Source organism: Pimephales promelas, chromosome 22 (genome assembly GCF_988280905.1).
Source record: "Pimephales promelas chromosome 22, fPimPro1.hap1.1, whole genome shotgun sequence".
Classification (NCBI taxonomy): domain Eukaryota; kingdom Metazoa; phylum Chordata; class Actinopteri; order Cypriniformes; family Leuciscidae; genus Pimephales; species Pimephales promelas.
This window is the reverse complement of record NC_142790.1, coordinates 17326523-17347432: the sequence shown is the minus strand read 5'-3', so window position 1 is coordinate 17347432 and position 20910 is coordinate 17326523. Positions and strand designations below refer to the sequence as shown.

The window sequence follows — 20910 nt, the reverse complement described above, 5'->3', positions numbered from 1 at the left end:
AGCGAGGGCCAGGAGATGGAAAATGCAAGTGGCAAATATCCTCTGCTTCACAGTCACCTGCAGAAAAAAAATATGCTTTGTGTTTTAAGCCCAAGTCAGTGTTTCTATGGCGACTCAAAAGCAAGCTGCATGCACGTTCTGTCCCGAAAATGTTATTGCTCAGCAGTTACTCTAGCTCTTTCACAGGTCAAAACACATAAATTAAATAAACAGGTATCAACTTTGTCTTAGAGAAGTTTCTCCTAAAATGGACATTCTGTTTTTTTCAATGAGCTAGGGTCAATTCCATAACATTTTCCAATGAGATTGCAGGCTTTAGTATCTTAGCAAACCCAAGCTCAGTTTGCAATACTTTCAAAATATCTCTGTATATGTAAAATAAAATAGTGTATTTACTTTTTAATCATGCATAACTTAGGCATTTTTAAGTATTCAGAAATTATTTTAATATGCTGATTGTTCAAGAAACTTTTCTTATAATTTTCATTGTTGAAAACAGTTGTGCTACTTTAAATTTTCTGAGGAATCTTTGATTAATAGAAAGTTCAAAGAAAAGAACATTGTAACACAGTAAAAATCTTTACTGTAATTTTTGGCCATTTTAATATATCCTTGCTGAATAAAAGAATTATAAAAAAATATATAACAAAAAAATGCTGACTGAATTTTCAAAATTGTTAATAATTTTGCATATATTTTGGCCTATGCAGTTCATGCTATGTTTATAATATTTTAATATTTTAATGTTTTTCATTTTAAGGTTACTAATTTCAATTGATTTTAAGGATCAAACTAAATGGTATGCTATAAAAAAGTGAACAAATCTGTCCTGTTTCGTTGACTTTTTTTTAACAATTTGTTGATGTTTTTGGTCGCCACTTGGGTCCTGAAACAAAACCAGTTGATGACCACTGTCTAGGAGAAACAACTTGGATATTAGAGATAATTTCCATTTCCTCGTGTTTGTATTTCCTGATCCGCTGAGTTTCAGGGATTTAGATTTCCATTACACGAGAGTAGATGTTAAAACTTCATGCTAATTTGTACTAGGCTTTCGCCAAGATAAGCAAAACTAGAACAATAATGTTTTCAACGTGAGAATATGGATAAAAATGTTTGAAGAAAAAAGTGAGAGTTGGGGAAAGTTGGCACCTTCAATGGAGGAACCATAATGGACAGACGCCTTAAACAGACGCCTCTATCGTCTTCTCTTCATCCCCCCACTTCAGGTCTAATTTTTCAGCTGCAATGCACTGTTGCTTAGAAACCTCACACATTCTCAGGGCAGCGTAGTTTAAACATAATTCTGCCATGATTAGACGGCGCTGCATCATACCTACAGTACAGTGTTTGAGTGTGTGTTGAGTCTGTGGTCGCAGTCCCTGTAATTAACAAGCCTTAGCATGTTTATTTTTAATTGGATGTCAGTCACGCAAATTATGGGGCAGATAAAGAAGAACCTCTCTCACTCCTCCATTCAAACATTTGGTTTGTGAGCTGATAGTTATGCACTAACAAGCTTTCTACAGATACACTTTGTATAATAAGATGAGTAATAAAAAAGCAATGAAATGAGCTGCCTATAGATCATGAAATGAAATGAGCTGCCTATAATCATTCATTATTGTCAAGTGCCATGAAATCACAGCAGCAATTGCACATGCAGCAGGTGAGAATGAAAGGAACAAACAAAAGAAGCGCCATGCCCTTTCAAACAGGCACGTTCCCCCTCACATTTCTGAGCTAAGTGGATTTTGAATGTAAATCAAATCCCCCCCAAAAAATAAATAAATAAATGAATAATAAAATAAAAATGAAATAAAATGAAAAAATCTGTATATGCAATGAGCTATCTTGCTTTTCTTTACCTCTCTTCACGGTTCTGGCCCACACAAACACGTCCTCCATGGCGGGGAGTGGGATTGCTACAGGAACGCTGTCGAACTTGGAATCCGATCCCGCAGCTAGTGCTGCAAGGAGCCCAGGCCGTCCATGGTGTCCATGCCCCGTTTCTGAGGATGGATACATTTGTTAACTGAGGATCCTAGTTAAGGCCATTCTAAGCCTGTTTACAATGAAGCACTGCGAAATGAAAACAAAAAAGTTGTATGAAACAATTTAGCTCAGAATCACACAGCAACTTCGGTTTCCTTTCAAGGGAACTTGCGCTGCGTTGTATCACAAGACAAAACAATGGCACTGGGATATTTCAAGATATGTCAGTGCAAGTTGCTTTCAGTTACAACAGCTCAAACATGCATTTTAGTCTGGGACTAGGCTTAAGCCTTGTCTGTGAAACCGGGGGGGTAAAGTAACAAATATGAGATACAAAGTTAGTCACTGTTAGTTAGTCACAGAAACCTTGTATCTCCTTATTTTGTCATTTAAATGTTTTTTTTCTATATATCATATACCGTTGGTCACCCTTTACGTCTGTCAGTGGGTTTTACAAATATTTAAGGATCCCCAAACCATCAGTAAAACCTCATAACTCCCACTCGCCTCATTTGCGAATAAAGTGTCTCACACAGTTTGACCGTTTCTGCTTGTTTGCAATTTAATCCAGTCCAGTAAGTACAGTCATCGAATACATAGCCAAGCACCCACATAGCTAAAATAAATGTATAACCTGTAAGTTGATGAAATGTAACGTGATGCACTTTCTGCCTCCGATGCGGCCGTTCTAATGACAAACAAAACACATGTCCGACATTCTCTGATATTCGCTAGTCAAAAACCTCTTAGGTCCATTTGAGTTTGATTTGGTAAAATGTTATTAATCTAATGACACATTCAAGTGTCTGACCACATATAAAGCCCAAATATTTATTTTGAAATGCAGAGTTTAATTATTTAAAAAATACCCTGTTTTTCCATTTCCTGAAAAGTAGAGTTTTAGGAGATACGATTCCGGCCAACATCGATGAGTTGTAAATTTGAGATATTAAGTCGAAAATATGCGATAGTCACAATATATGAATTGTGATATATTAAATTACATCTGTAACATTTACAATAACAATTACCAGAATTCAAGTTGTAATCGCAAGACAAAAAGTCCCATTGTGAGATATAAAGTTGCAATTACAAAAATCAAAGTTGCAATTGAGAGATACAAAATCAGAAATGTGAAATGACAAAATGACAATTATAATAAAAATCAAGGCACAACTGAAAAAATGTAGTCACAGTGTGTTACAAGTCATATGAAATTGCCAATTTAAATAAAGTAAAAATGGTGAGACATGAGGTTGCAAGTGTTATATGAAGAGAATTAAAGTAAACTATGAGATATAAAGTTACATTGTGACATAAAATTGCAAATAATACTGTTATACTTTTTTATTTTGAAGTGGAAACAAGCTTCCATAATAACATTATCTGTTATGCTTAAAGAGTAACTTCCTGTTTGTGCTTTAGTCTTTGTATACCTGGAGCAGTTTGCCACCTCAACACTGATTCCTTGGCACGGTTGCCCTCCACACTGAGGGCTCGGGCTGTCACAGGCTCGAGTCCGACACTGGCATGAACCAACACTGCCGCCATCGCTATGACTACACGCTTTCCATCCCGACCAGGCTCCAAAATGACCATCCACAGTCACATTCCTCACCTAGACATATACACACACACACACACACATAATATAACACAAAAAAAAGAAAGAAAGCACATACATAGTAAATGGGAAAAGAAACAATCAAACAAAAATGAATTATTACTGCAGAATGTGCAGATATAAGGTCACATTTGCCAGTTATTAGATAAATCCAAACTAAAATATTACTGTTGCTTTCAGCATATTAGGTTTGCGATAGCTGAAAATATCACAGGCTCCTGTTTGAAAAATGAACACACTCTACAATAAACAAATATTTTCATTATATGAGAATGCAGTAATGAATAGCTAATGTAATTGTGTTATTGCACTCAGGTTATTAACATCCGAGGTATCAGATACAGGACAACATATTTTGTGAACAAAAGGAGAAGGTAATGTTGTCTAACGCATAAGACACGACGAGTTCTGTGGAAAAGATTGTCGTCGCATTATGAATAGAGAAGAATAAATGAACCTCGGTGTGCAGAGAAATTGTTAGTGCTCTTTGTGTACCGAACTCATAAGAGAGTCACATTTCCAATGCAGTGGAAAAGTAAAAACAAACCTCATTTTCAAAGGCCTCGTTTTTCCTTTAAATATAGATGGGGTTTCTGCCAATTTTAAGACAGGGATGATACAGTGAGTTGACTTTTATTTTCCAGAGAAAACAAATGTGGTTCTTTGTTTATTTCCATACTGTGTCAGCCTCCAGATGGGTTTTGTGAATGAAGTATATCTCCATCTAGACATAATGTGCTCTGCTACTGAAGTCATTTTAGACCTTTCACTCAACCTCAGACACCTGGACACAATCACACCCCGTGGACAAATAAACAAGATTCCTTGCTATCTAGGATCCAAAAGGATTAGGTCAGATGAGTGGGATGTGCTATAAGTGTGAGTGATACAAGCAAAAAAAACATTAATTCCTCATGGTTGAATTTCATTTGATTAACTAAGTAAATTGTGGTGGTTGTTTTTTGATAATTATAGGTCAAAGTATAATGGCATTATTTTACAATCATTTGCAGTCATTTTATCTTTTGGAATCATGAATAGTATATATCAAATTTCATATTGAATATCATAAGTCAACAGATGGTTGAATTATCTCATATCTTTTAGAAATGTACTAACCTTGACACAAAATTAACATTTAAAAACATAAATACATCAAAATGCCATAGATTTAAACTTTAAAAAAAAAAAATACTAAAACATTTTTCAAACTTTTTAATTACTTTTTAATGTTTTTTAAAGAAATTCATATTTTTTTTGTTTACTTTTATAACACGATATTAAGGGCAGTTACAGTCCAACCAAAAACTAAATGAAACAAAAGAGGTTTATTACAGTCATTTTGTGTATTGTATGAGTCAATATTATTGGGAAATAAAATGACACAAAAAATTGGTATCATGATATTCTCCAATATTTTGCAGGCAAGATTCAAACCTGCATCACGGCTTAACCTTTTTGGGGCACATTTTTGATTTTTGTTTTCTACAACAAAGGCAATCTGAACCTCAAAATGGGGAACCAATATGTTTAAACAACATGTGTGAAACTAAATCAATACTAAATCTTGCATTCAAGTGACTCTGAGAGCGAAGCCTCCCACACTTTTGCACTTCCCTGTGAGTGTTCAACAATTCCATGCTGTTTTCTCCAGGCAGTGTGGGAGGCAACTTGCTATTACACAAAATGTCATTTCTCAGCTACAGCTACAAGGTCTCTCACCTAAAGACCCTGTGAGAAAAAAAATGCCTGATATAGTATACAGTATGCGTGTCTACAGATGTGTGTGTGGATCGTGTTTTCAGAGCTGTGGTATCTCACAGAAGGCTGCATGTAAACTTTAGAACATGAAACCAGGTGAAGAATAAGTGTCCAAATATTTTCAGAGCCACTGTAAATGGGAGAGACCTGACGAATTGGACAAAGCATTCTGGGAGTGATATACAGGCTGGGAGGCCTCAGGCAGGGGCACATGTCAGCACAAAAGGAGTGTGGGAATATGAAACCAAGTTACCAAAGAACGCCACTCAAAAGAATCAGCAATTTGTGCTGCGCTTTGTTTTTTTGTGCACATGCCTTAAATTTTATTTTTGAGTACAGAGGAATAAAAAGTTCGTTTTCCTGCAAAAGCAGCAAGGTCAGATCTGCATTGTCTCAGCACCAACAATGTTTCCCCAACATTGTTATAAAACTCGTCTAAGGGTGTTTGCTGTTATGAGAGGGAAAAAAGTTGATCTTGCAAGACAGGCGTTACGGTTGAAGCAGCCACATTTGTCACTGTTCTTCAACGACAGACTGGATCAGCATCAAGAGTCTTGATATGAAAAAAATCCTCAACAACATTTGGCTTTGGCACTGTGTGAATGATTGAAGTGCATTTTGGATACTCACAGGACACAGTGTGATACTCTGCTCCCATTGGCTCATGCTGACGCTCTCTTCCAGGGTGGTGCATTTCTTCAGCACCAGATCCCAGCCGCAGTAAGGATCCCTGGCCCCCACACAGGCACTGACGGAGAGAGAGAAAGAGCAGATGCTGACCGTGATATTAAAGCTCATGGCAACATTAATCAACTGAAAGAAGACAAAAGAAGAGAAGTGAGGAGGTCATATAACGAGAAATCCAATTTTCCTTTATGAAAGCACACTGTATGTTTCAACATTGAAAACTTCCTTTCCAGTCAAAAAACACTATCTATTGACATTAAATTGTCTGACAGTTCAGACGATGAACAGAGCAAGGCTTATAAAATGTATTATTTGAGCTTATAAAACTTAAACTTTTTTTTTTTTTTTAAATAGCCGATCGTTTCGCTTGATAAGACCCTTATTCATCATCTGGAATCGTTTAAAGCCCTTTACACAGTTTGCACTGAAACTGTCTTTTGGATCTTGAACCATTTGGTTCCCATTAAAGTCCATTATATGGAGAAAAATCCTGAATATTTTCATCAAAAACCTTAATTTCTTTTCGACTGAAGAAAGAATGACATGGATATCTTGGATGACATGGGGGTGAGTAAATTATCACCAAAAGTTTTTTTAAAAGTGAACTACTCTTTTAACGGAAGTTACACCCATAATTCGCACAAAGCGTTATGGACGTATAGGAATAAGGTGGATATGCCTTTCTCCACTGATGATCTGAGTTGTTCAAAGCGTTTCTGATGGTGTTAACCTCAGTAAGTTGGCCAAATGTGAATCTATGAGCTGGCGTGACTGGAGGCTAATTAGCATATTTATGGTGTAGAGTTTCATTCAAGCTATTTTAAGGCATGAAGAAACGGGAAAACGTTTAAATACGTCATTTTGGTGATCAAAGATGAGTTTTACGGGATCAAACGATTGACACCAGGGGAACTTTAAATCTTAAAGGCACAGCATCAAAAAAGAAAAAAAAAAACCAGCCTGTTGACCTCTAAAAGGCAGAGAAAGGATGGTCCTGGAAAGTATTTCCTCCTATTCCTGGAGGCACACCAACACTGCACAGTTTTGGATGTCTCCCTTATCTGACCTTTCTATTTCAGGCCTTGGGTGTCTCGACTATTTGTGCTGATGAGGCCAATCAGGTCCGTTCGATTAGGAAGAGTTTGAAAATATGTAGAGTTGGTGTGCCTCCAGGAACAGGGCTGGGAAGCACTGCTGTAAGCTACATTATGACACTGAGTGGAGCAAAAACTTGAACAATTTTTAAAGTGGATAGAATGATAAAAACACACGATATGATCCTTGTAAATAGTTAAACACGTTTAAGTGCACTCATGCTTCTTATTATAAATATAGCTTGCATTGGCATAACTTAATCTGGCAATATTTCCCTTGAGTCTTGGTAATGACTTTCATTAGAAAGAGAGAACGGCCCTGAGACACACCAAATAGCTTACATACACATCATAAGATATAGCCAAGCATTCAGTTATAGAACGTTTGATGTACAGTGACACAGGAATGTAAATGTCAGTGGAGTAAACCAGTCATTTTTAAAAGTTGTGGCATGTGATAATTATAAAAAATAAAAGTTTGTATAAGCTCTCCTCTTTTGTATCAGAAAGCATAGAGGTGTGAGTAATTGATCTCTCCCAATCTTTAAACCGCTTAACAGGATAGAAAAAGCACATCAGGCAAAACTCAGCTCACATTCACATAACTCAGCGCATTTCATTGGAATGCAAATGGAGAGAGATGATGAACAGGCTGCCATCTCCCCTTATGAGCAAAGATTAGAGAAGTGCTGTTGATATGAAGGCCTGGAGGCACAATGTCAAACATGGTGATTGTTCTTTGCTGCCCTCTGGCAGAAGATCTTAGTGAGATTACGATTATTCTGGTGTAATGTAAAATTAAGTTGCAGGCATGTACACCCTGGTAAGATTAGTATGATTTATCTTGCCAGGAATCAAAATGTTGTTATTATTAAAAGCCATCATGAGATGGCATCTGCATTTAACTTCTGACATAAAATGTGGCATTTGCAAGGGAAATGAACAGGTAACACATAACAATAAAGTTCAGTTTAGGTTTAATGCATTAGCTATTAACTTTAATGCCTTGTTTTAATGAGTTTAACAATGAGAAATACTTATAAGGCATTTATTAATTTAGGATCATATTCATTTCTATATAACTTCATAAATTACCATTGGTTATGAATGAACAATAAACAATTAAAACATTAGGATAATTACATATCATTAAGGTATCAACCTAAATGATTCAATGCTGTAAACATTGTCTGTTGTTAGTTCAAGATTACTAATGCATCAACTAAAGCCAACAAATAGAATCTTATTGAAAAGAATTACCAACAAAAAATCAAGGGTGTAACAAAATAGTCAGCTACAACTTAGGCTGGGACTCGGTTTTACTCTTTGTGAATAGATTGGATTAGATCCCTTAACTAAGACGAGTTGATACATACCTCTGTTATCTCAGTGCGTGCACTCAATCACTCTGGCGCGAGACACTTTGATCGCACTTAACTAGCCCAGTTCATTCAATATGGGCCAAGCTGAGAAGCGACTAAACACCTCCACGTTTTCCCTATTTAAATACAGTTACATGAGTAGTGTAACTCGACCTAGGACGGTGACGCAAAATAAAACGTTGCGCTTATCTAAGCGTGTAAAGTGGATAACTATATTGTATGGCGGAATACCACAGGAAGTGCTTGGGAGCACTTCGAATCAACGCATATTTATCTATAGACTCGGCGCAGTAATATCATCACTCCGGAGAGTGAGAGGGGGAGAGGACTTTTTAGACGAAAAGCACTTCCTGCTCCCAAGCACTTCCTGTGGTATTCCGCCATACAATATAGTTATCCGTTTTACACGCTTAGAAAAGCGCAACGTTTTATTTTGTGTCACCATCCTAGGTCGAGTTACACTACTCGTGTAACTGTATTTAAATAGGGAAAACGTGGAGGTGTTTGGTCGCTTCTCTGCTTGGCCCATATTGAATGAAATGGGCTAGTTAAGTGCGATCGGTATGCATCAACTCGTTTTAGTTAAGGGAATAATATAGTTTAATATGAAAAAATGGTGGAGTATCCCTTTATCGTCCACATTGTAAAGTGCACAGAAAAGAAAAGTTGTGTCTGGTGCGGAAAGTTAATATGTTTTTTTTTTTTATGAAATGGTATAATCAAAGTGGTAGGATATGTCAAGCTCCAAAAAGGACAAAAAACAAACAAACATCCAAATATTCCATATGACTTGTTGACTATACTCCAATGCCTGGTTCAGATTACACGATTTTAGCCCAATTTTGGCACGATCCGTTTGACGTAGGGTGTCGTGGGGATTCGTAAATGGCAACGGTCGTCGGGACGCAAGATTAGATCGTATCATCTCGTATAGTGTGTCATAGTGGGCGACAACCTACGTCGCGTCTGCGATGCTTCACGACATCACGACAAAAAGACTAGCATGTTTAATTTTTTTAACGGTCGTCCACGGCGGTTCCATCACATGTATGAGGTTGACCAATAGGAGCACAAGCTTTTCCGTACACTACTTTCAAAAATAGCGAAACGAAAGAGAGACGATGATGCTAACGTTAAAACTAAAAGTAAAAATAAGAAAACAATATTTTACCTCAAGTTCTCTTTGGAGGATTGACAGCCCAGCCCATACTGTCCTCTTCGAGCAATCCAGGAATGTGTCCATTGTCGGGTTTTCTTTCTCTTTTTCTTTTTTTTTCTGAAAACGGGACAGCCAATACAACACTCACCGCTTCATCCATTGTTTGTTTACGTTCGTTTGCGGAAGTCACTCGCAACTAGTTTTGCCTTCTCGATGACATCACGCGCACCGTTAAAGACGGCATGCCATGACTGGTCAGGAAGCAAAGTGTAGTCTGACATGTGTCTTGTCCAGGACACGACAAGATTTTAGAAGTCAAAATCGCGTAATCTGACACAGTGACTATCGTAACAGACAAAAAAAATCGTGTAATCTGAACCAGGCATAAGTCATCTAAATTCATGTGAAAAATGTGCCGGGGAGCACTGATCACCATTCAATTATTGTATTTGCAAGAAACAACTCCTTTTTCGTTCCAAAGATAAAAAGGTCAGTTTTTGAAATACATAGACATTTTCATTTTGGATGAGCTGTTTTCTTTAAGAAAGTAGTTATGAATTTCCACCTTGAGATGCTGCACATCAGCCGGCTGAGTAGTTTCAGTACTTACTCTCTAGATTTGTGGAAGTTGCAGCGCATCAGGGGGATTTTGATGACCTGTTCTCTGACTCCAACAAATAGCTCACTGCGGCTGTGGAGAATGAGCAGGCTGCGGATTGGCTGCCTCTTCTTCTGAGGGAAAAGCTCAATTTCATCCAGCAAACAGCTGCCCATGGTCTGGTTCAGCGGAGAGAGGACCTTCTTAATGGTGCCGTAATCTAGAAAGAGGAATTCGAGAACAGGTCTGTTAGACTTTAAAGGGAGAAGGTAAGAGAGAGTGGGATGAAAGAGTTTAGGTGATCAAGTGGGGCATCTTTGATGACTGGTGAGATTGGAAGGAAATGATGTCAGAGAAGCAGGAGTGGAGAATGACCTCAGATCTCTTCAATCACATGGAAATTCTATAAAGAGCTAGTCTGCCACCTGGGCTGTCAACTTAAATATGGATGTGCTATTTGGATCAGAAAGGGCAAGCAGGGCGGACTACTCTCCAGAGAAGATTCATTATCTTCTCCAAAGGGTGGCTTTTGTGCAGTCAAAAGAAGGACAGAATTATCGGCTGAATCCCTCTCCGGAGCATGTGTTCCACAGAGGACGTTCTTTGGGCTCATAATGTCACAAAGACTGACCTGATTTGGTTCAATAAGCTATATAATATCTATTTTATCCTTGGAGTAGTTGTTGTTACTCTTCTGTTCACACCATAGCTGTCTGTCAGATATTTTATAGAAGTGTGGGCCAATTAACTTTTAGATACTACAAGAGCTTCTGATTAGGTTTTTGACCTTGTCAAAACAGGGGTCAGTGCTTTATTTCATTTCATTCAACTGTGTAAAATTCCAGCTACGTTCCTCACGCTTCAAGCTATTATTGTCTGACATAAATTGAATTTAGGCTAACAATATAAATATGGCGCATAAAGGAGTAGTTGCCATACATACCAGAGGATTTCTCTCATAGCAACTTTGAAATATTTTGATCTTGAGTGCACGTCTTTATTCGGAAGTCCATGACAGATGACAGAGATTTTAAGCTTTAAATAATGAATTTACGCAGAAATAAAAACTCTCTCATCATATATTCATCCTCATTTAGTTCCAAATGTGTATGACTTTCTTTCACAGAACACAAAATGAGAGATTTTGAAGAACAGTGGCGGATGCTATTTTCCAAACAATTACATTATTTAAGGTAGCAAGAATCACCATTTACATATCATAAAAGCGATCCATACATGTGTGCGCAATATTTTCAAGACTTTTGAAGTTTTTAAGTCATTTCTGAGGTTTACGTGAGAAACTAAAACTACTATTTATTATTTTAATATACAGTATATACATATACTGTATATATATATATATATATATATATATATTTATAAAGCATTTTTTTAGAATAAAAATAAAAAATAAAGCTGAAATAAAACAAAATACAGATACTACATGAAAAAACTTAACTTAAATGAAAATTAGAAATGTGCTTTGACAATTAACTGATATAAATAAGGTTAAGTTGAAGTTGTACTAATGTTTACTATGTAATAATATGAATAAATATGTGTTTAACAAATATGTATGATGTGTTCAACAGAGAAGTAGCGATGTCCAATTTGTTAAATCTTTCTTTTGAACATTCACAAACGTTTTTGAGTTCTAGAAGACTTGGAATATGTGGCATGTCAGGAGCCCCGAAAATGGTGATGGAAAAAATATGAGATAGGAAAAAAATATATAATATAATATAATATAATATAATATAATATAATATAATATAATATAATATAATATAATATAATATAATATAATATAATATAATATAATATAATATAATATAATATAATATAATATAATATAATATTTTTAATATTTTTAATATAAACTTTTGTTTTGAGTTCGCAAAGAACGCAAAGTTTCTCGAAGGAACGCAAAACATTTGTGAGAGAACGCAAAAGCATTGGGATGCAATTTTTTCCTCCCTTCACATTTTTTCCATCACCATGTCCCTTCAGGAGACATGAGCCAAATGTGCCACTTTTAAAAATAGAAACATGAAAAAAAAAGGCCATTAAAAAATTCCTTTTTTTTTGTTCCACAAAGGAATAAAGTCACACAGGTTTGAAATGACATGACATTTTGACAATGACATTTTTTGGGGGGTGAATGATTCCTTTTTTTTCTTTTTTTTCCCAATAACATTCCTTTATTCCCTCATTGCCAGACTAGACAGACAATGTAAGTGCTGTTGAATCAGCATGAGGCTTTGACTCCTGCCAATAATCGGAAACAGTCGGTGTATTCCAGAAATAAAATCAAAGACGCGCTGCTTGCCCAATTACCAAACAGCTTTTAAACCCTGACTGTCTTGTGTGTTTATGTTGTACAATTTAACAAGTGTGTTCTTTCGTTTAACAAGTGTTTATCTGACACAGTTCTTTAACAACAAGTGTCTCACTGTAATTTAATTTCTGTTTATAGGTAACTGGCTGTTCAGTGTACTTCAGCAGTGCGCAGGCCAGAGCAGACATGGCTCTGGTGTGCATCTGGATAGCGTATAGAACATTTTTTCCTTATGTAAGCACATGCTGCCTTTGATGTTTCATCACTGCTATGTGTCGAATGCCTTTATTCAGCCTGGTGACCAACTGTTGCTTGCTTCAAAGACCATTGATTCAAGTGGACTGGCAATTATTAGAGTCAGTTTTCCCCCGTGCCTTCCTTATGGCAATGAAGAAGACTTCACACAACAAAGTTTTTATGGTAAAAGTACCATTCTAATAAGCTGGGTTTAATGAGAAGTCGGCCACCTGGGATTTTCTGACTACTTATTTCAAGTTTTAATGTTATTTCAGATTTTTTTTTCTTGGCTTAGATTTGTTCTTTTAACTATCCACAATTCATATTCTTATTTGTAAATTGAAAAACTGGCTTATCTATGTTTGTGGTCGGTAAGATTTTTTAAATGGTTTTGAAAGTCCCTTATGCTGACCAACACTGCATTTTTAAAAAATTAAAAATACAATAAAACAGTAATATAGCTTTTTGTATTTTTTTAAATACAAAATACTTTTAAATACTTTTTATATTTTTTTTGTATTTTAATATATCTTAAAATGTAATTTATTCATGTGACAACAAAACTGAAATTTCAGCAGCCATTTTATATCCTGTATATATATATATATATATATATATATATATATATATATATATACTGTATAGACAGTGTGTGTCTATATACAGTATACACATGCATACTCAGACACACACATACTAATAACGGTATATACACACACATACATGTAAACAAAACTTTAATGTTTGATAATCACGATTCACTGATTTGACAGCACTAATATATAATATATATGTGAAGAGTTCAGATGCAAAAGCCTCTAAGTGCCATTTGAAATTTTCTTCTAGAATGATAATTTTTATCAAGCTTGTATATTTAAGTTCAGTGATTTCACTTAAATGGCAATGAAGATTACCTATTAATTGTTATTTAAGTGAAATTACTGAACTTAAATATACAAGTTTGATAAAAATCATCATTAAAGAAGAAAATTTCAAATGGCACTTAGAGGCTTTTGCATCTGAACTCTTCATATATATATATATACAGTATATATATATATATATATATATATATATATATATATGGTAACTAATATATTATACTAGTATAACACTAATATATATATATATATATATATATATATATATATATATATATATATATAAAATGTAATTTAATGTCATTTGCTATCTAGATGCACTGTATATATATAAACAAAAACATTAAACAAAACTTTAATGTTTGATAATCATGATTCATTGACAGCACTAATATATATATATATATATATATATGGTAACTAATATATTATACTAGTATAACACTAATATATATATATATATATATATATATATATATATATTATATATTATATATATATATATATATATATATATATACATACTGTATATATACACATTGGCTATATTACGTATTTTGGCTACTGTAATTTCAGCTTTGCCATCATCACCTCCTCACGATTGTCACTTTATTTTTGAACATTACCTTAAAAGTTATTTTTGAATTTTGGGAAACAAGCTTCTTTACTAATTAGATTACTCAGAAAATAACTCTTATATGTTTGCAAAACATTTATTCCAAATTGGTTCCTATTAGCCACAACTAATGGACTACATTAGCAATTCTGCAGCAAGCAGTATACTATTAGTAGAGCATCTTATTCTGCAACTCCATTAACCTTCATCAGTGAGGTATATCTAATGTGGTGCTTATTTTAGACTATATTAAATGTAAATACTACTTACAGACCTCCTTCTTTCAATGCAGATGTTACGTGGTACTATACCTGTTGCTAGATAGATGATGTGGTAGAGCATATCTTTGCCCTGCACTACATCCACGGCCACATGGGAGAAGCGCACATTGTCCTCCATAAAGTACGGCACAGGAACGACAGGCTGCACCACCTCATGCATCAGAATGAACTTCTGGGCGTCCTGCAAATTCCTCTCCGTTAAGTTCACATAGGAGCCGTAATCTATAGTGCCACACTGAGAAAGAACCAGAGACATACAAACAGGGAGATACAGATGATGAGAAAAAAATAGGATTAACAGTCTGCGGGGAAAACCAATTCACTAAAAGCTGTTGATCTGAAGAACCCAAATAACAAGCACAGATTGAAGTTGCTTGTTGTATGAAATCATTATAATTTCCTATAGGAAAGGATTTAGGAAAGTGCAGTTGTTTCCCCTAAATTACTGTTTTCCACCCCGAATGAGATCTTTTTTGAAGAAACAAATTAGCTGGCCTCACAAAATCTGCACTCTCTCCCCGATCACATATAATCAACATCAATCAGCTGGAGATCAACGCAGACGTAATTCTACTCAAATGGGGTGCATGTTGGTCTTTCAGGAACAGAATATACAGCAAGCTATTTTCCATCAACGCTGGAAGCCATAAATTTGAAGCTCATAAATCTGGCCTCAACAACATGTACAAATGCTTGATGAAGATGTCACAGCAAGCTAGATAAAGTGGAACTCCTGTACGAATCCTTGTGGTTCAAAGGGAAAAAGAATAAAGTAAAATACTTTTAAAATACTTCCTACATGGACTTGAAAAACTTAATTATCAGGTCACAGAGATCGGCTTCAATAAGCTAGACGAAAGTCTGATTCAGCTGATCCAAAAAAGAAGTCCATGCTGATCAGACAGTTTTTAAATGGTTTAGATATGGTAGTCAAGTCATTTTAATGGGGTCATTACAAGGCCCACATATAATCTGCACCCCATTCCACAGAAAAGCTCTGAAGATTTGAGGAAATTTGAACACGTCGTTCAGAGCATCTGGCCCTGTGTGTTTGTTATTAAAGGTGAAGCATACTGTATAATCGAACAGGTTTCCAAACAATTTACAGTGTTTAAATTCATTCCGGAGAATTTCACCCAAATTTAGCAAAGGAGACCTAAATAAAAAGTCTCTGGGCCTGGTCATGGATCTCGAGCTGATTTAAAACACATTTAACTGCCCTAGATTAACTCTCTTACTATCAAGCAATTGCCAGCAATTTAAGGTTAATACCTTAGACGTGGATACATTCCTCCATGCTGATCACTGACCATGACTTTAGATTTCTGAAGAGTCTTAAAACTTTATGCAATATAGGTTGCCAATACTCCACAGGAGATGAATACAGCCTTTATTAGTTCTTATCATTGCAATTGTCCTGCCAAAAATGTCTCAAGCAGGGCTGGCAACTTTATTAATAAATCCGTGAGCATTACAAAAACATGCAAATGGAGGCAAATGAATTTCTGAGGGAGACTTGAGGAACCGCGGCACGAACCGTCTCCTCTTCGCAATCATCGATATTATCAGATTCATGTTTGTGAGCTTTGGATAATTGGACTGTTTTTCATTTAATTCACCTCACATATTATTATTTTTTTCTTCCTGAGAATAATCAGGTGAAAACATGAGGCAATAAAATCCAAAACATCAGTCACCATCTCGTTTTAATTGGGCGCGCATAGGTGCTATTTGAGGTGAGAAAGTCAATTATTCTTTTGGTTGTTTACTGCTGGAGTGTTGCCAACAGAAAAAAGACCTGGCACTCTTCACAAATATACTTCTATTTATCAGTAGAGAAACAAATACCACATTTTTTTATTAGTATTAACCTAGAATGAAATGTAGGTAGTTTTTAAAATATAAAGTATCCACCCAAACTATTATGAATCCTCAATTGTTCTAAACAATTAAAATTGTCATGATTTAACATAATCTGTTAAAGCCATATTTAAAACATTTTCAAAATCATGTAAACAATTTATATTATTAACTAATTTGAATGACCAAAAATGTAATATTAAGCCATTTAGAAAATTACAAAATCAGCATTTGGTCCGTTCTTATTTAACGTTTTTGAAAGAAGTCTCTTATGCTCACCAAGGCTACTACAAAAATACATTTAAAGGGTAACTAAACCCCTGGTCAGAGCTTGACTCCACCCATTGGCAATATTTGAAAAATGCTGAAAAAGTGGGCAGACCCCAGATAGAGGGGACGAAATAGATGCTAAAACACTCTATCCTGATCGTTTTCAATACTCGCAATTCCTACTCCTGACTCGCTACAGTGGTTTTGACGAATGAAGCTGGTTTTTATACTGCCACTCGTACCAAGAGCATGGTGAGCTGAAACCTGGGTACTTCACGAAGTGTGGAACATCCAATAGGAAAATTCAACTGCAGTAGCCACCGTTCAACCTGAAGAGGGCAGCACTAAGACGTTTTTACACCATATATTGTAAAAATAAAACACTTTATACACAAATGTCAAAAAAGTTACTTGAATCAATGACTGGTATTAATAAAGATCCATTCTTACAGATCATTAACTAAAAAAAGTTGGTTTAGGGTTTAGTTACTCTTTAAAAAATATTATTGTGCATATTACTACAATTTAATACAACTGTGTTCTTCTTTAAGACATAATTTATTCCTGTGATATCAAAGCTGTATTTTCAGCATCATCATTCCAGTCTTCAGTGTCACATGATCCTACAGAAATCAGTCTAATATGCTGACCTGCTGCTCAAGAAACATTTATCATTAGCCATGTTGAAAACAGTTGTGTTGCTTAATATTTTTGTGAAAACTATGACGGAAAATATTCGATTAACGCGACCTCGTCCTGCAAATGTTGCTGAGCAATTTTGCCGTCAACGGGCAACAAGGTGAACCACAGGGCCTGATCTAAATGATCCAGATATAAATGTGTTGCCCATTCTCAATGGGAAAGTGCCAAAGCAACATCGCATGGAAACATTGCTCAAAAAGTTGCCCAGTGTATCATCACCCTAAAGCCAATCTCTATAATAACTGCACATAGCTCTCTGGTTTGGCACTGAGCATATATTTAGTGCATTTAAGATCATTGGACTGTTCTCCTGCCACCTGTAATAAACCATCCTGTGAGGGTTGGGGCAGGTTGAGAACACATTTATAGGGTCTGTAAGCGTTCAATGAGCATTTGACAGATGTGAATGCGCATAGGAATTCATTTTGTGGGTTAGTACACATCACACTCTTATAAAAAAAATCCTATTTAAAATACCAATGGCAGCTGGAATAAAGGTTTTCTTAAACATGGTCTTTTTTCACCAAAGATACATTACCGCCTACAAAATGGAAGTACCTAAGGAGGCTTTCCTTTTTACTGCCACAGTGTAAAGATCGCACAGAGGTACTTGTTTCTCACCAACAATGTTACAAGCCATGCTTACAATCCTTAAGAGTCCGCTTTTGCATTTTGTAAAAATTGAGCACAGATTCAATTAGTCATACACAACTATCAGCATTTCCTTTTCAATATTAAAACTCCTCAATTTCCTCAGTAAGCCTAGACCTTGGTAAACTTTTTTTAATTCATATCAAATGTAAACTGGGAGTTTTTTTATTTTTATTTAATAGAACGAAAATCAAGCTCCCTACTTTTGTTAACAGGGTTGAACTAATCTAACCGAAAATAAAACTCTGTGATGAGGATGACAGTCAACATTCTCTGAAGGTTAAGCACCTTCTTTCATTGACCATTTGAGAGTTTCAGGCCCTATTCTGTACCCTATTTGTGGAAAGTGCCACTTAACTCTTAAAGCAGATGGAGCGAATGCATACTGCCCGTAAAAGTGACTGTCATTTGCTGGATGCTTACCTGGAAGTCAGGGTTGGGATTGGGGTAAGGCAGCCAAGCGGAGCGTGAGTTCTCCTGGTACTTGAAAGGCCCACTGAACACTTGGGTAATAGCGCTTAAATTGAAGGCGCACACTGCTGATGCGGCAATACTGTTGCTGAGAACACAGTCAGAAGTAGGCAGTCAGCACACAAACACACACACACACACACACACACAATTATAAGCAACACTTTTTCATAGACTATCATTAAAGCATAGTGGATCATAATGTGAAAAATGGATCTGTCCACTGCTGACTGTGATACACACCTCACACTACCAAAGAGATAACAGTAGGTAGGCAAAAAATGAAATAGTAAATAGTTAAAATCATAGTGATTCCTTTTACCTCACACACACAGGCAATTATTAACCTTTTGCTGACAATGCACATCACAAAATTGAAGTCCTGCTGAAAATAATGGGTTATAAGATGACTTCTGTGGTTTGAAACCTTGAAGATAACAGCAGATATCTTCAAAACTGTTGTGATCAAACCGTACATTACTCACACATTAGTGGTGAAAATGCCATAGAGGAGCTCAAGCTCAGGCAGGAAAAAGGTTCCCTGCAGTTCATTGTAGTTGAAGGGAATCTCGCCCGGCCTTGAGCAATTCAGCCTGGCCTTCATAAAGGTGGTCCAGGTGTCCTCCAGCAGAAAACGGCCCCCGATGTCGTTCTTGCAGACGCGGGCGGCGCGAGAGAACACCGTCCTGCCGCAGTCATGCTCCACGGCGTTCTCACGGAAGAAGAAGTAGGTGAAGTTGCCGATGTCATAAGAGGAAACGAAGTTGGGCTCTGACGGGGGACAGGATGACAGTGATTAATAACGGATTGCACATGGAGCAGAACCGCTGGCCCATCGAGATGCATTTATTAATCTTATGGTTAGGTAATAGACAAACTCATTTGTCATGGGAGAAGAGAAAGGTTACGGTGAGAAACGATCAAATCGTGCTCACTCGTTTAATTGTCATTCCCCATTCAAAACACATGAAAGGACAAGCTTCTTAAAAGCAAAAAGAATAACTGTCATGGCCAACTTTGAAAGAATCAAAGTGAGTATGTGGTGGTGATTGACAGGGAATTCATTTTCTTTTGTGGTGAGGAGCTTAGCACATTTGCACAACATGATGGAGGAAAACAAAAAATCAATGAGTAGGCCAAAAGAACAATCTCTACAGTAAAAGGTTCATAAGATATGAAAATGTCACATTAGTATGTGTTTATGGGATTTGAGGATGAGGTACTCGTGATCTCAAATGACTGATGAAGTTACTGAAAGAACTAAATTAGTGTCGAGGTTGATTTGAAACACACCATTTGAAGTTAACAACTTATTGTTGAAAATTGATTTTTCTTTCCCAACTATGTACAATTATTTGTTAAGTTACATCTTTCTTTTTGCATCTATATTGTTCTTACAGATGTCTTTAAATCATAAAACGGCACAGGAAAATGAAAGAATCAGGGTTCTTAAAAAAAGACGTGGTACTTAAAGCAACAGCACACTCGAAATTAATAATAATAAAAAAAAACCTGTCATCATTTACTCCTCCTATATCATTAAATGTTTTTTTCCATACTACGAAAGTGTAATTCTGCCTAAATCTCCATTTGTGTTACAGTAAGACAGTCGTACAGGTTTGAAACTACATGAGGGTGAGTAAATGATGACAGAACTTTCGGTAACACTTTACAATAAGGTTCCATTAGTTAATGCATTAGTTAACATGAACTAACCATGAACAACACCTCTGTTCAGCATTAGTTAATATTTGTTAACGTTAACTGACACATGAGCTAATGCATCAATTCACATTAACAGCAAAATTAGTTAATACATTAGTTAACATAAACTAACTATGAACAGTGCCTGCAAATAGCTTTACTGTTTTGTAAGGTTAACTTACTGCGCTTTACTATCATTACTTGCATTCAAATAAGTATTTATTAATGGATTTAGTAAAAGGTGTACACTATTTCAACATTAACTGATGTGTTACAAACATTTGTAGACTCTTTTTTAAACATTAATTACCATTAATAAAGCATTTACTAATGGAATTTACAAAACTTACTGTAAAGTGTACTCTATTCAACATTATTTGCTGTGTTACTAACATTTGTAGATTCTTTATTGACATGACTTACCATTAATAAAGTATTTATAAAGGAAATGTATAAACCTTACAGTAAAGTGTACACCATTAAACATTAACTGATGTGTTACTAACATTTGTTTTCCGCTGTTGAATTATATTTAACAACAAATCAATGCCTTATATACATGAGAGAGTGCTGCTACGTGTTAAGTGTTGGTAACATGG

The 20910-nt window shown here is 35.8% G+C and overlaps 1 protein-coding gene across 4 annotated transcripts in view; it reads right to left on the bottom strand.

Annotated features, from left to right (window-relative positions):
- sema5a (sema domain, seven thrombospondin repeats (type 1 and type 1-like), transmembrane domain (TM) and short cytoplasmic domain, (semaphorin) 5A) overlaps window positions 1–20910 on the bottom strand; it is a 148079-nt gene that overhangs the window by 47879 nt on the left and 79290 nt on the right. For all 4 annotated transcript variants that reach the window (XR_005622044.2, XR_016149226.1, XM_089125679.1 and 1 more), the window contains 7 exons: window positions 19093–19378; window positions 18560–18695; window positions 14684–14888; window positions 10313–10520; window positions 6011–6128; window positions 3432–3613; window positions 1869–2012 (listed from right to left, as the gene is read on the bottom strand). Coding sequence is in view for 2 of the 4 variants with exons in the window: in XM_089125679.1 (XP_088981805.1) it covers window positions 1869–2012; window positions 3432–3613; window positions 6011–6128; window positions 10313–10520; window positions 14684–14888; window positions 18560–18695; window positions 19093–19378 (1279 nt within the window). In the remaining 2 variants the exon portion in view is untranslated. The remainder of the gene's footprint in view (window positions 1–1868; window positions 2013–3431; window positions 3614–6010; window positions 6129–10312; window positions 10521–14683; window positions 14889–18559; window positions 18696–19092; window positions 19379–20910) is intronic.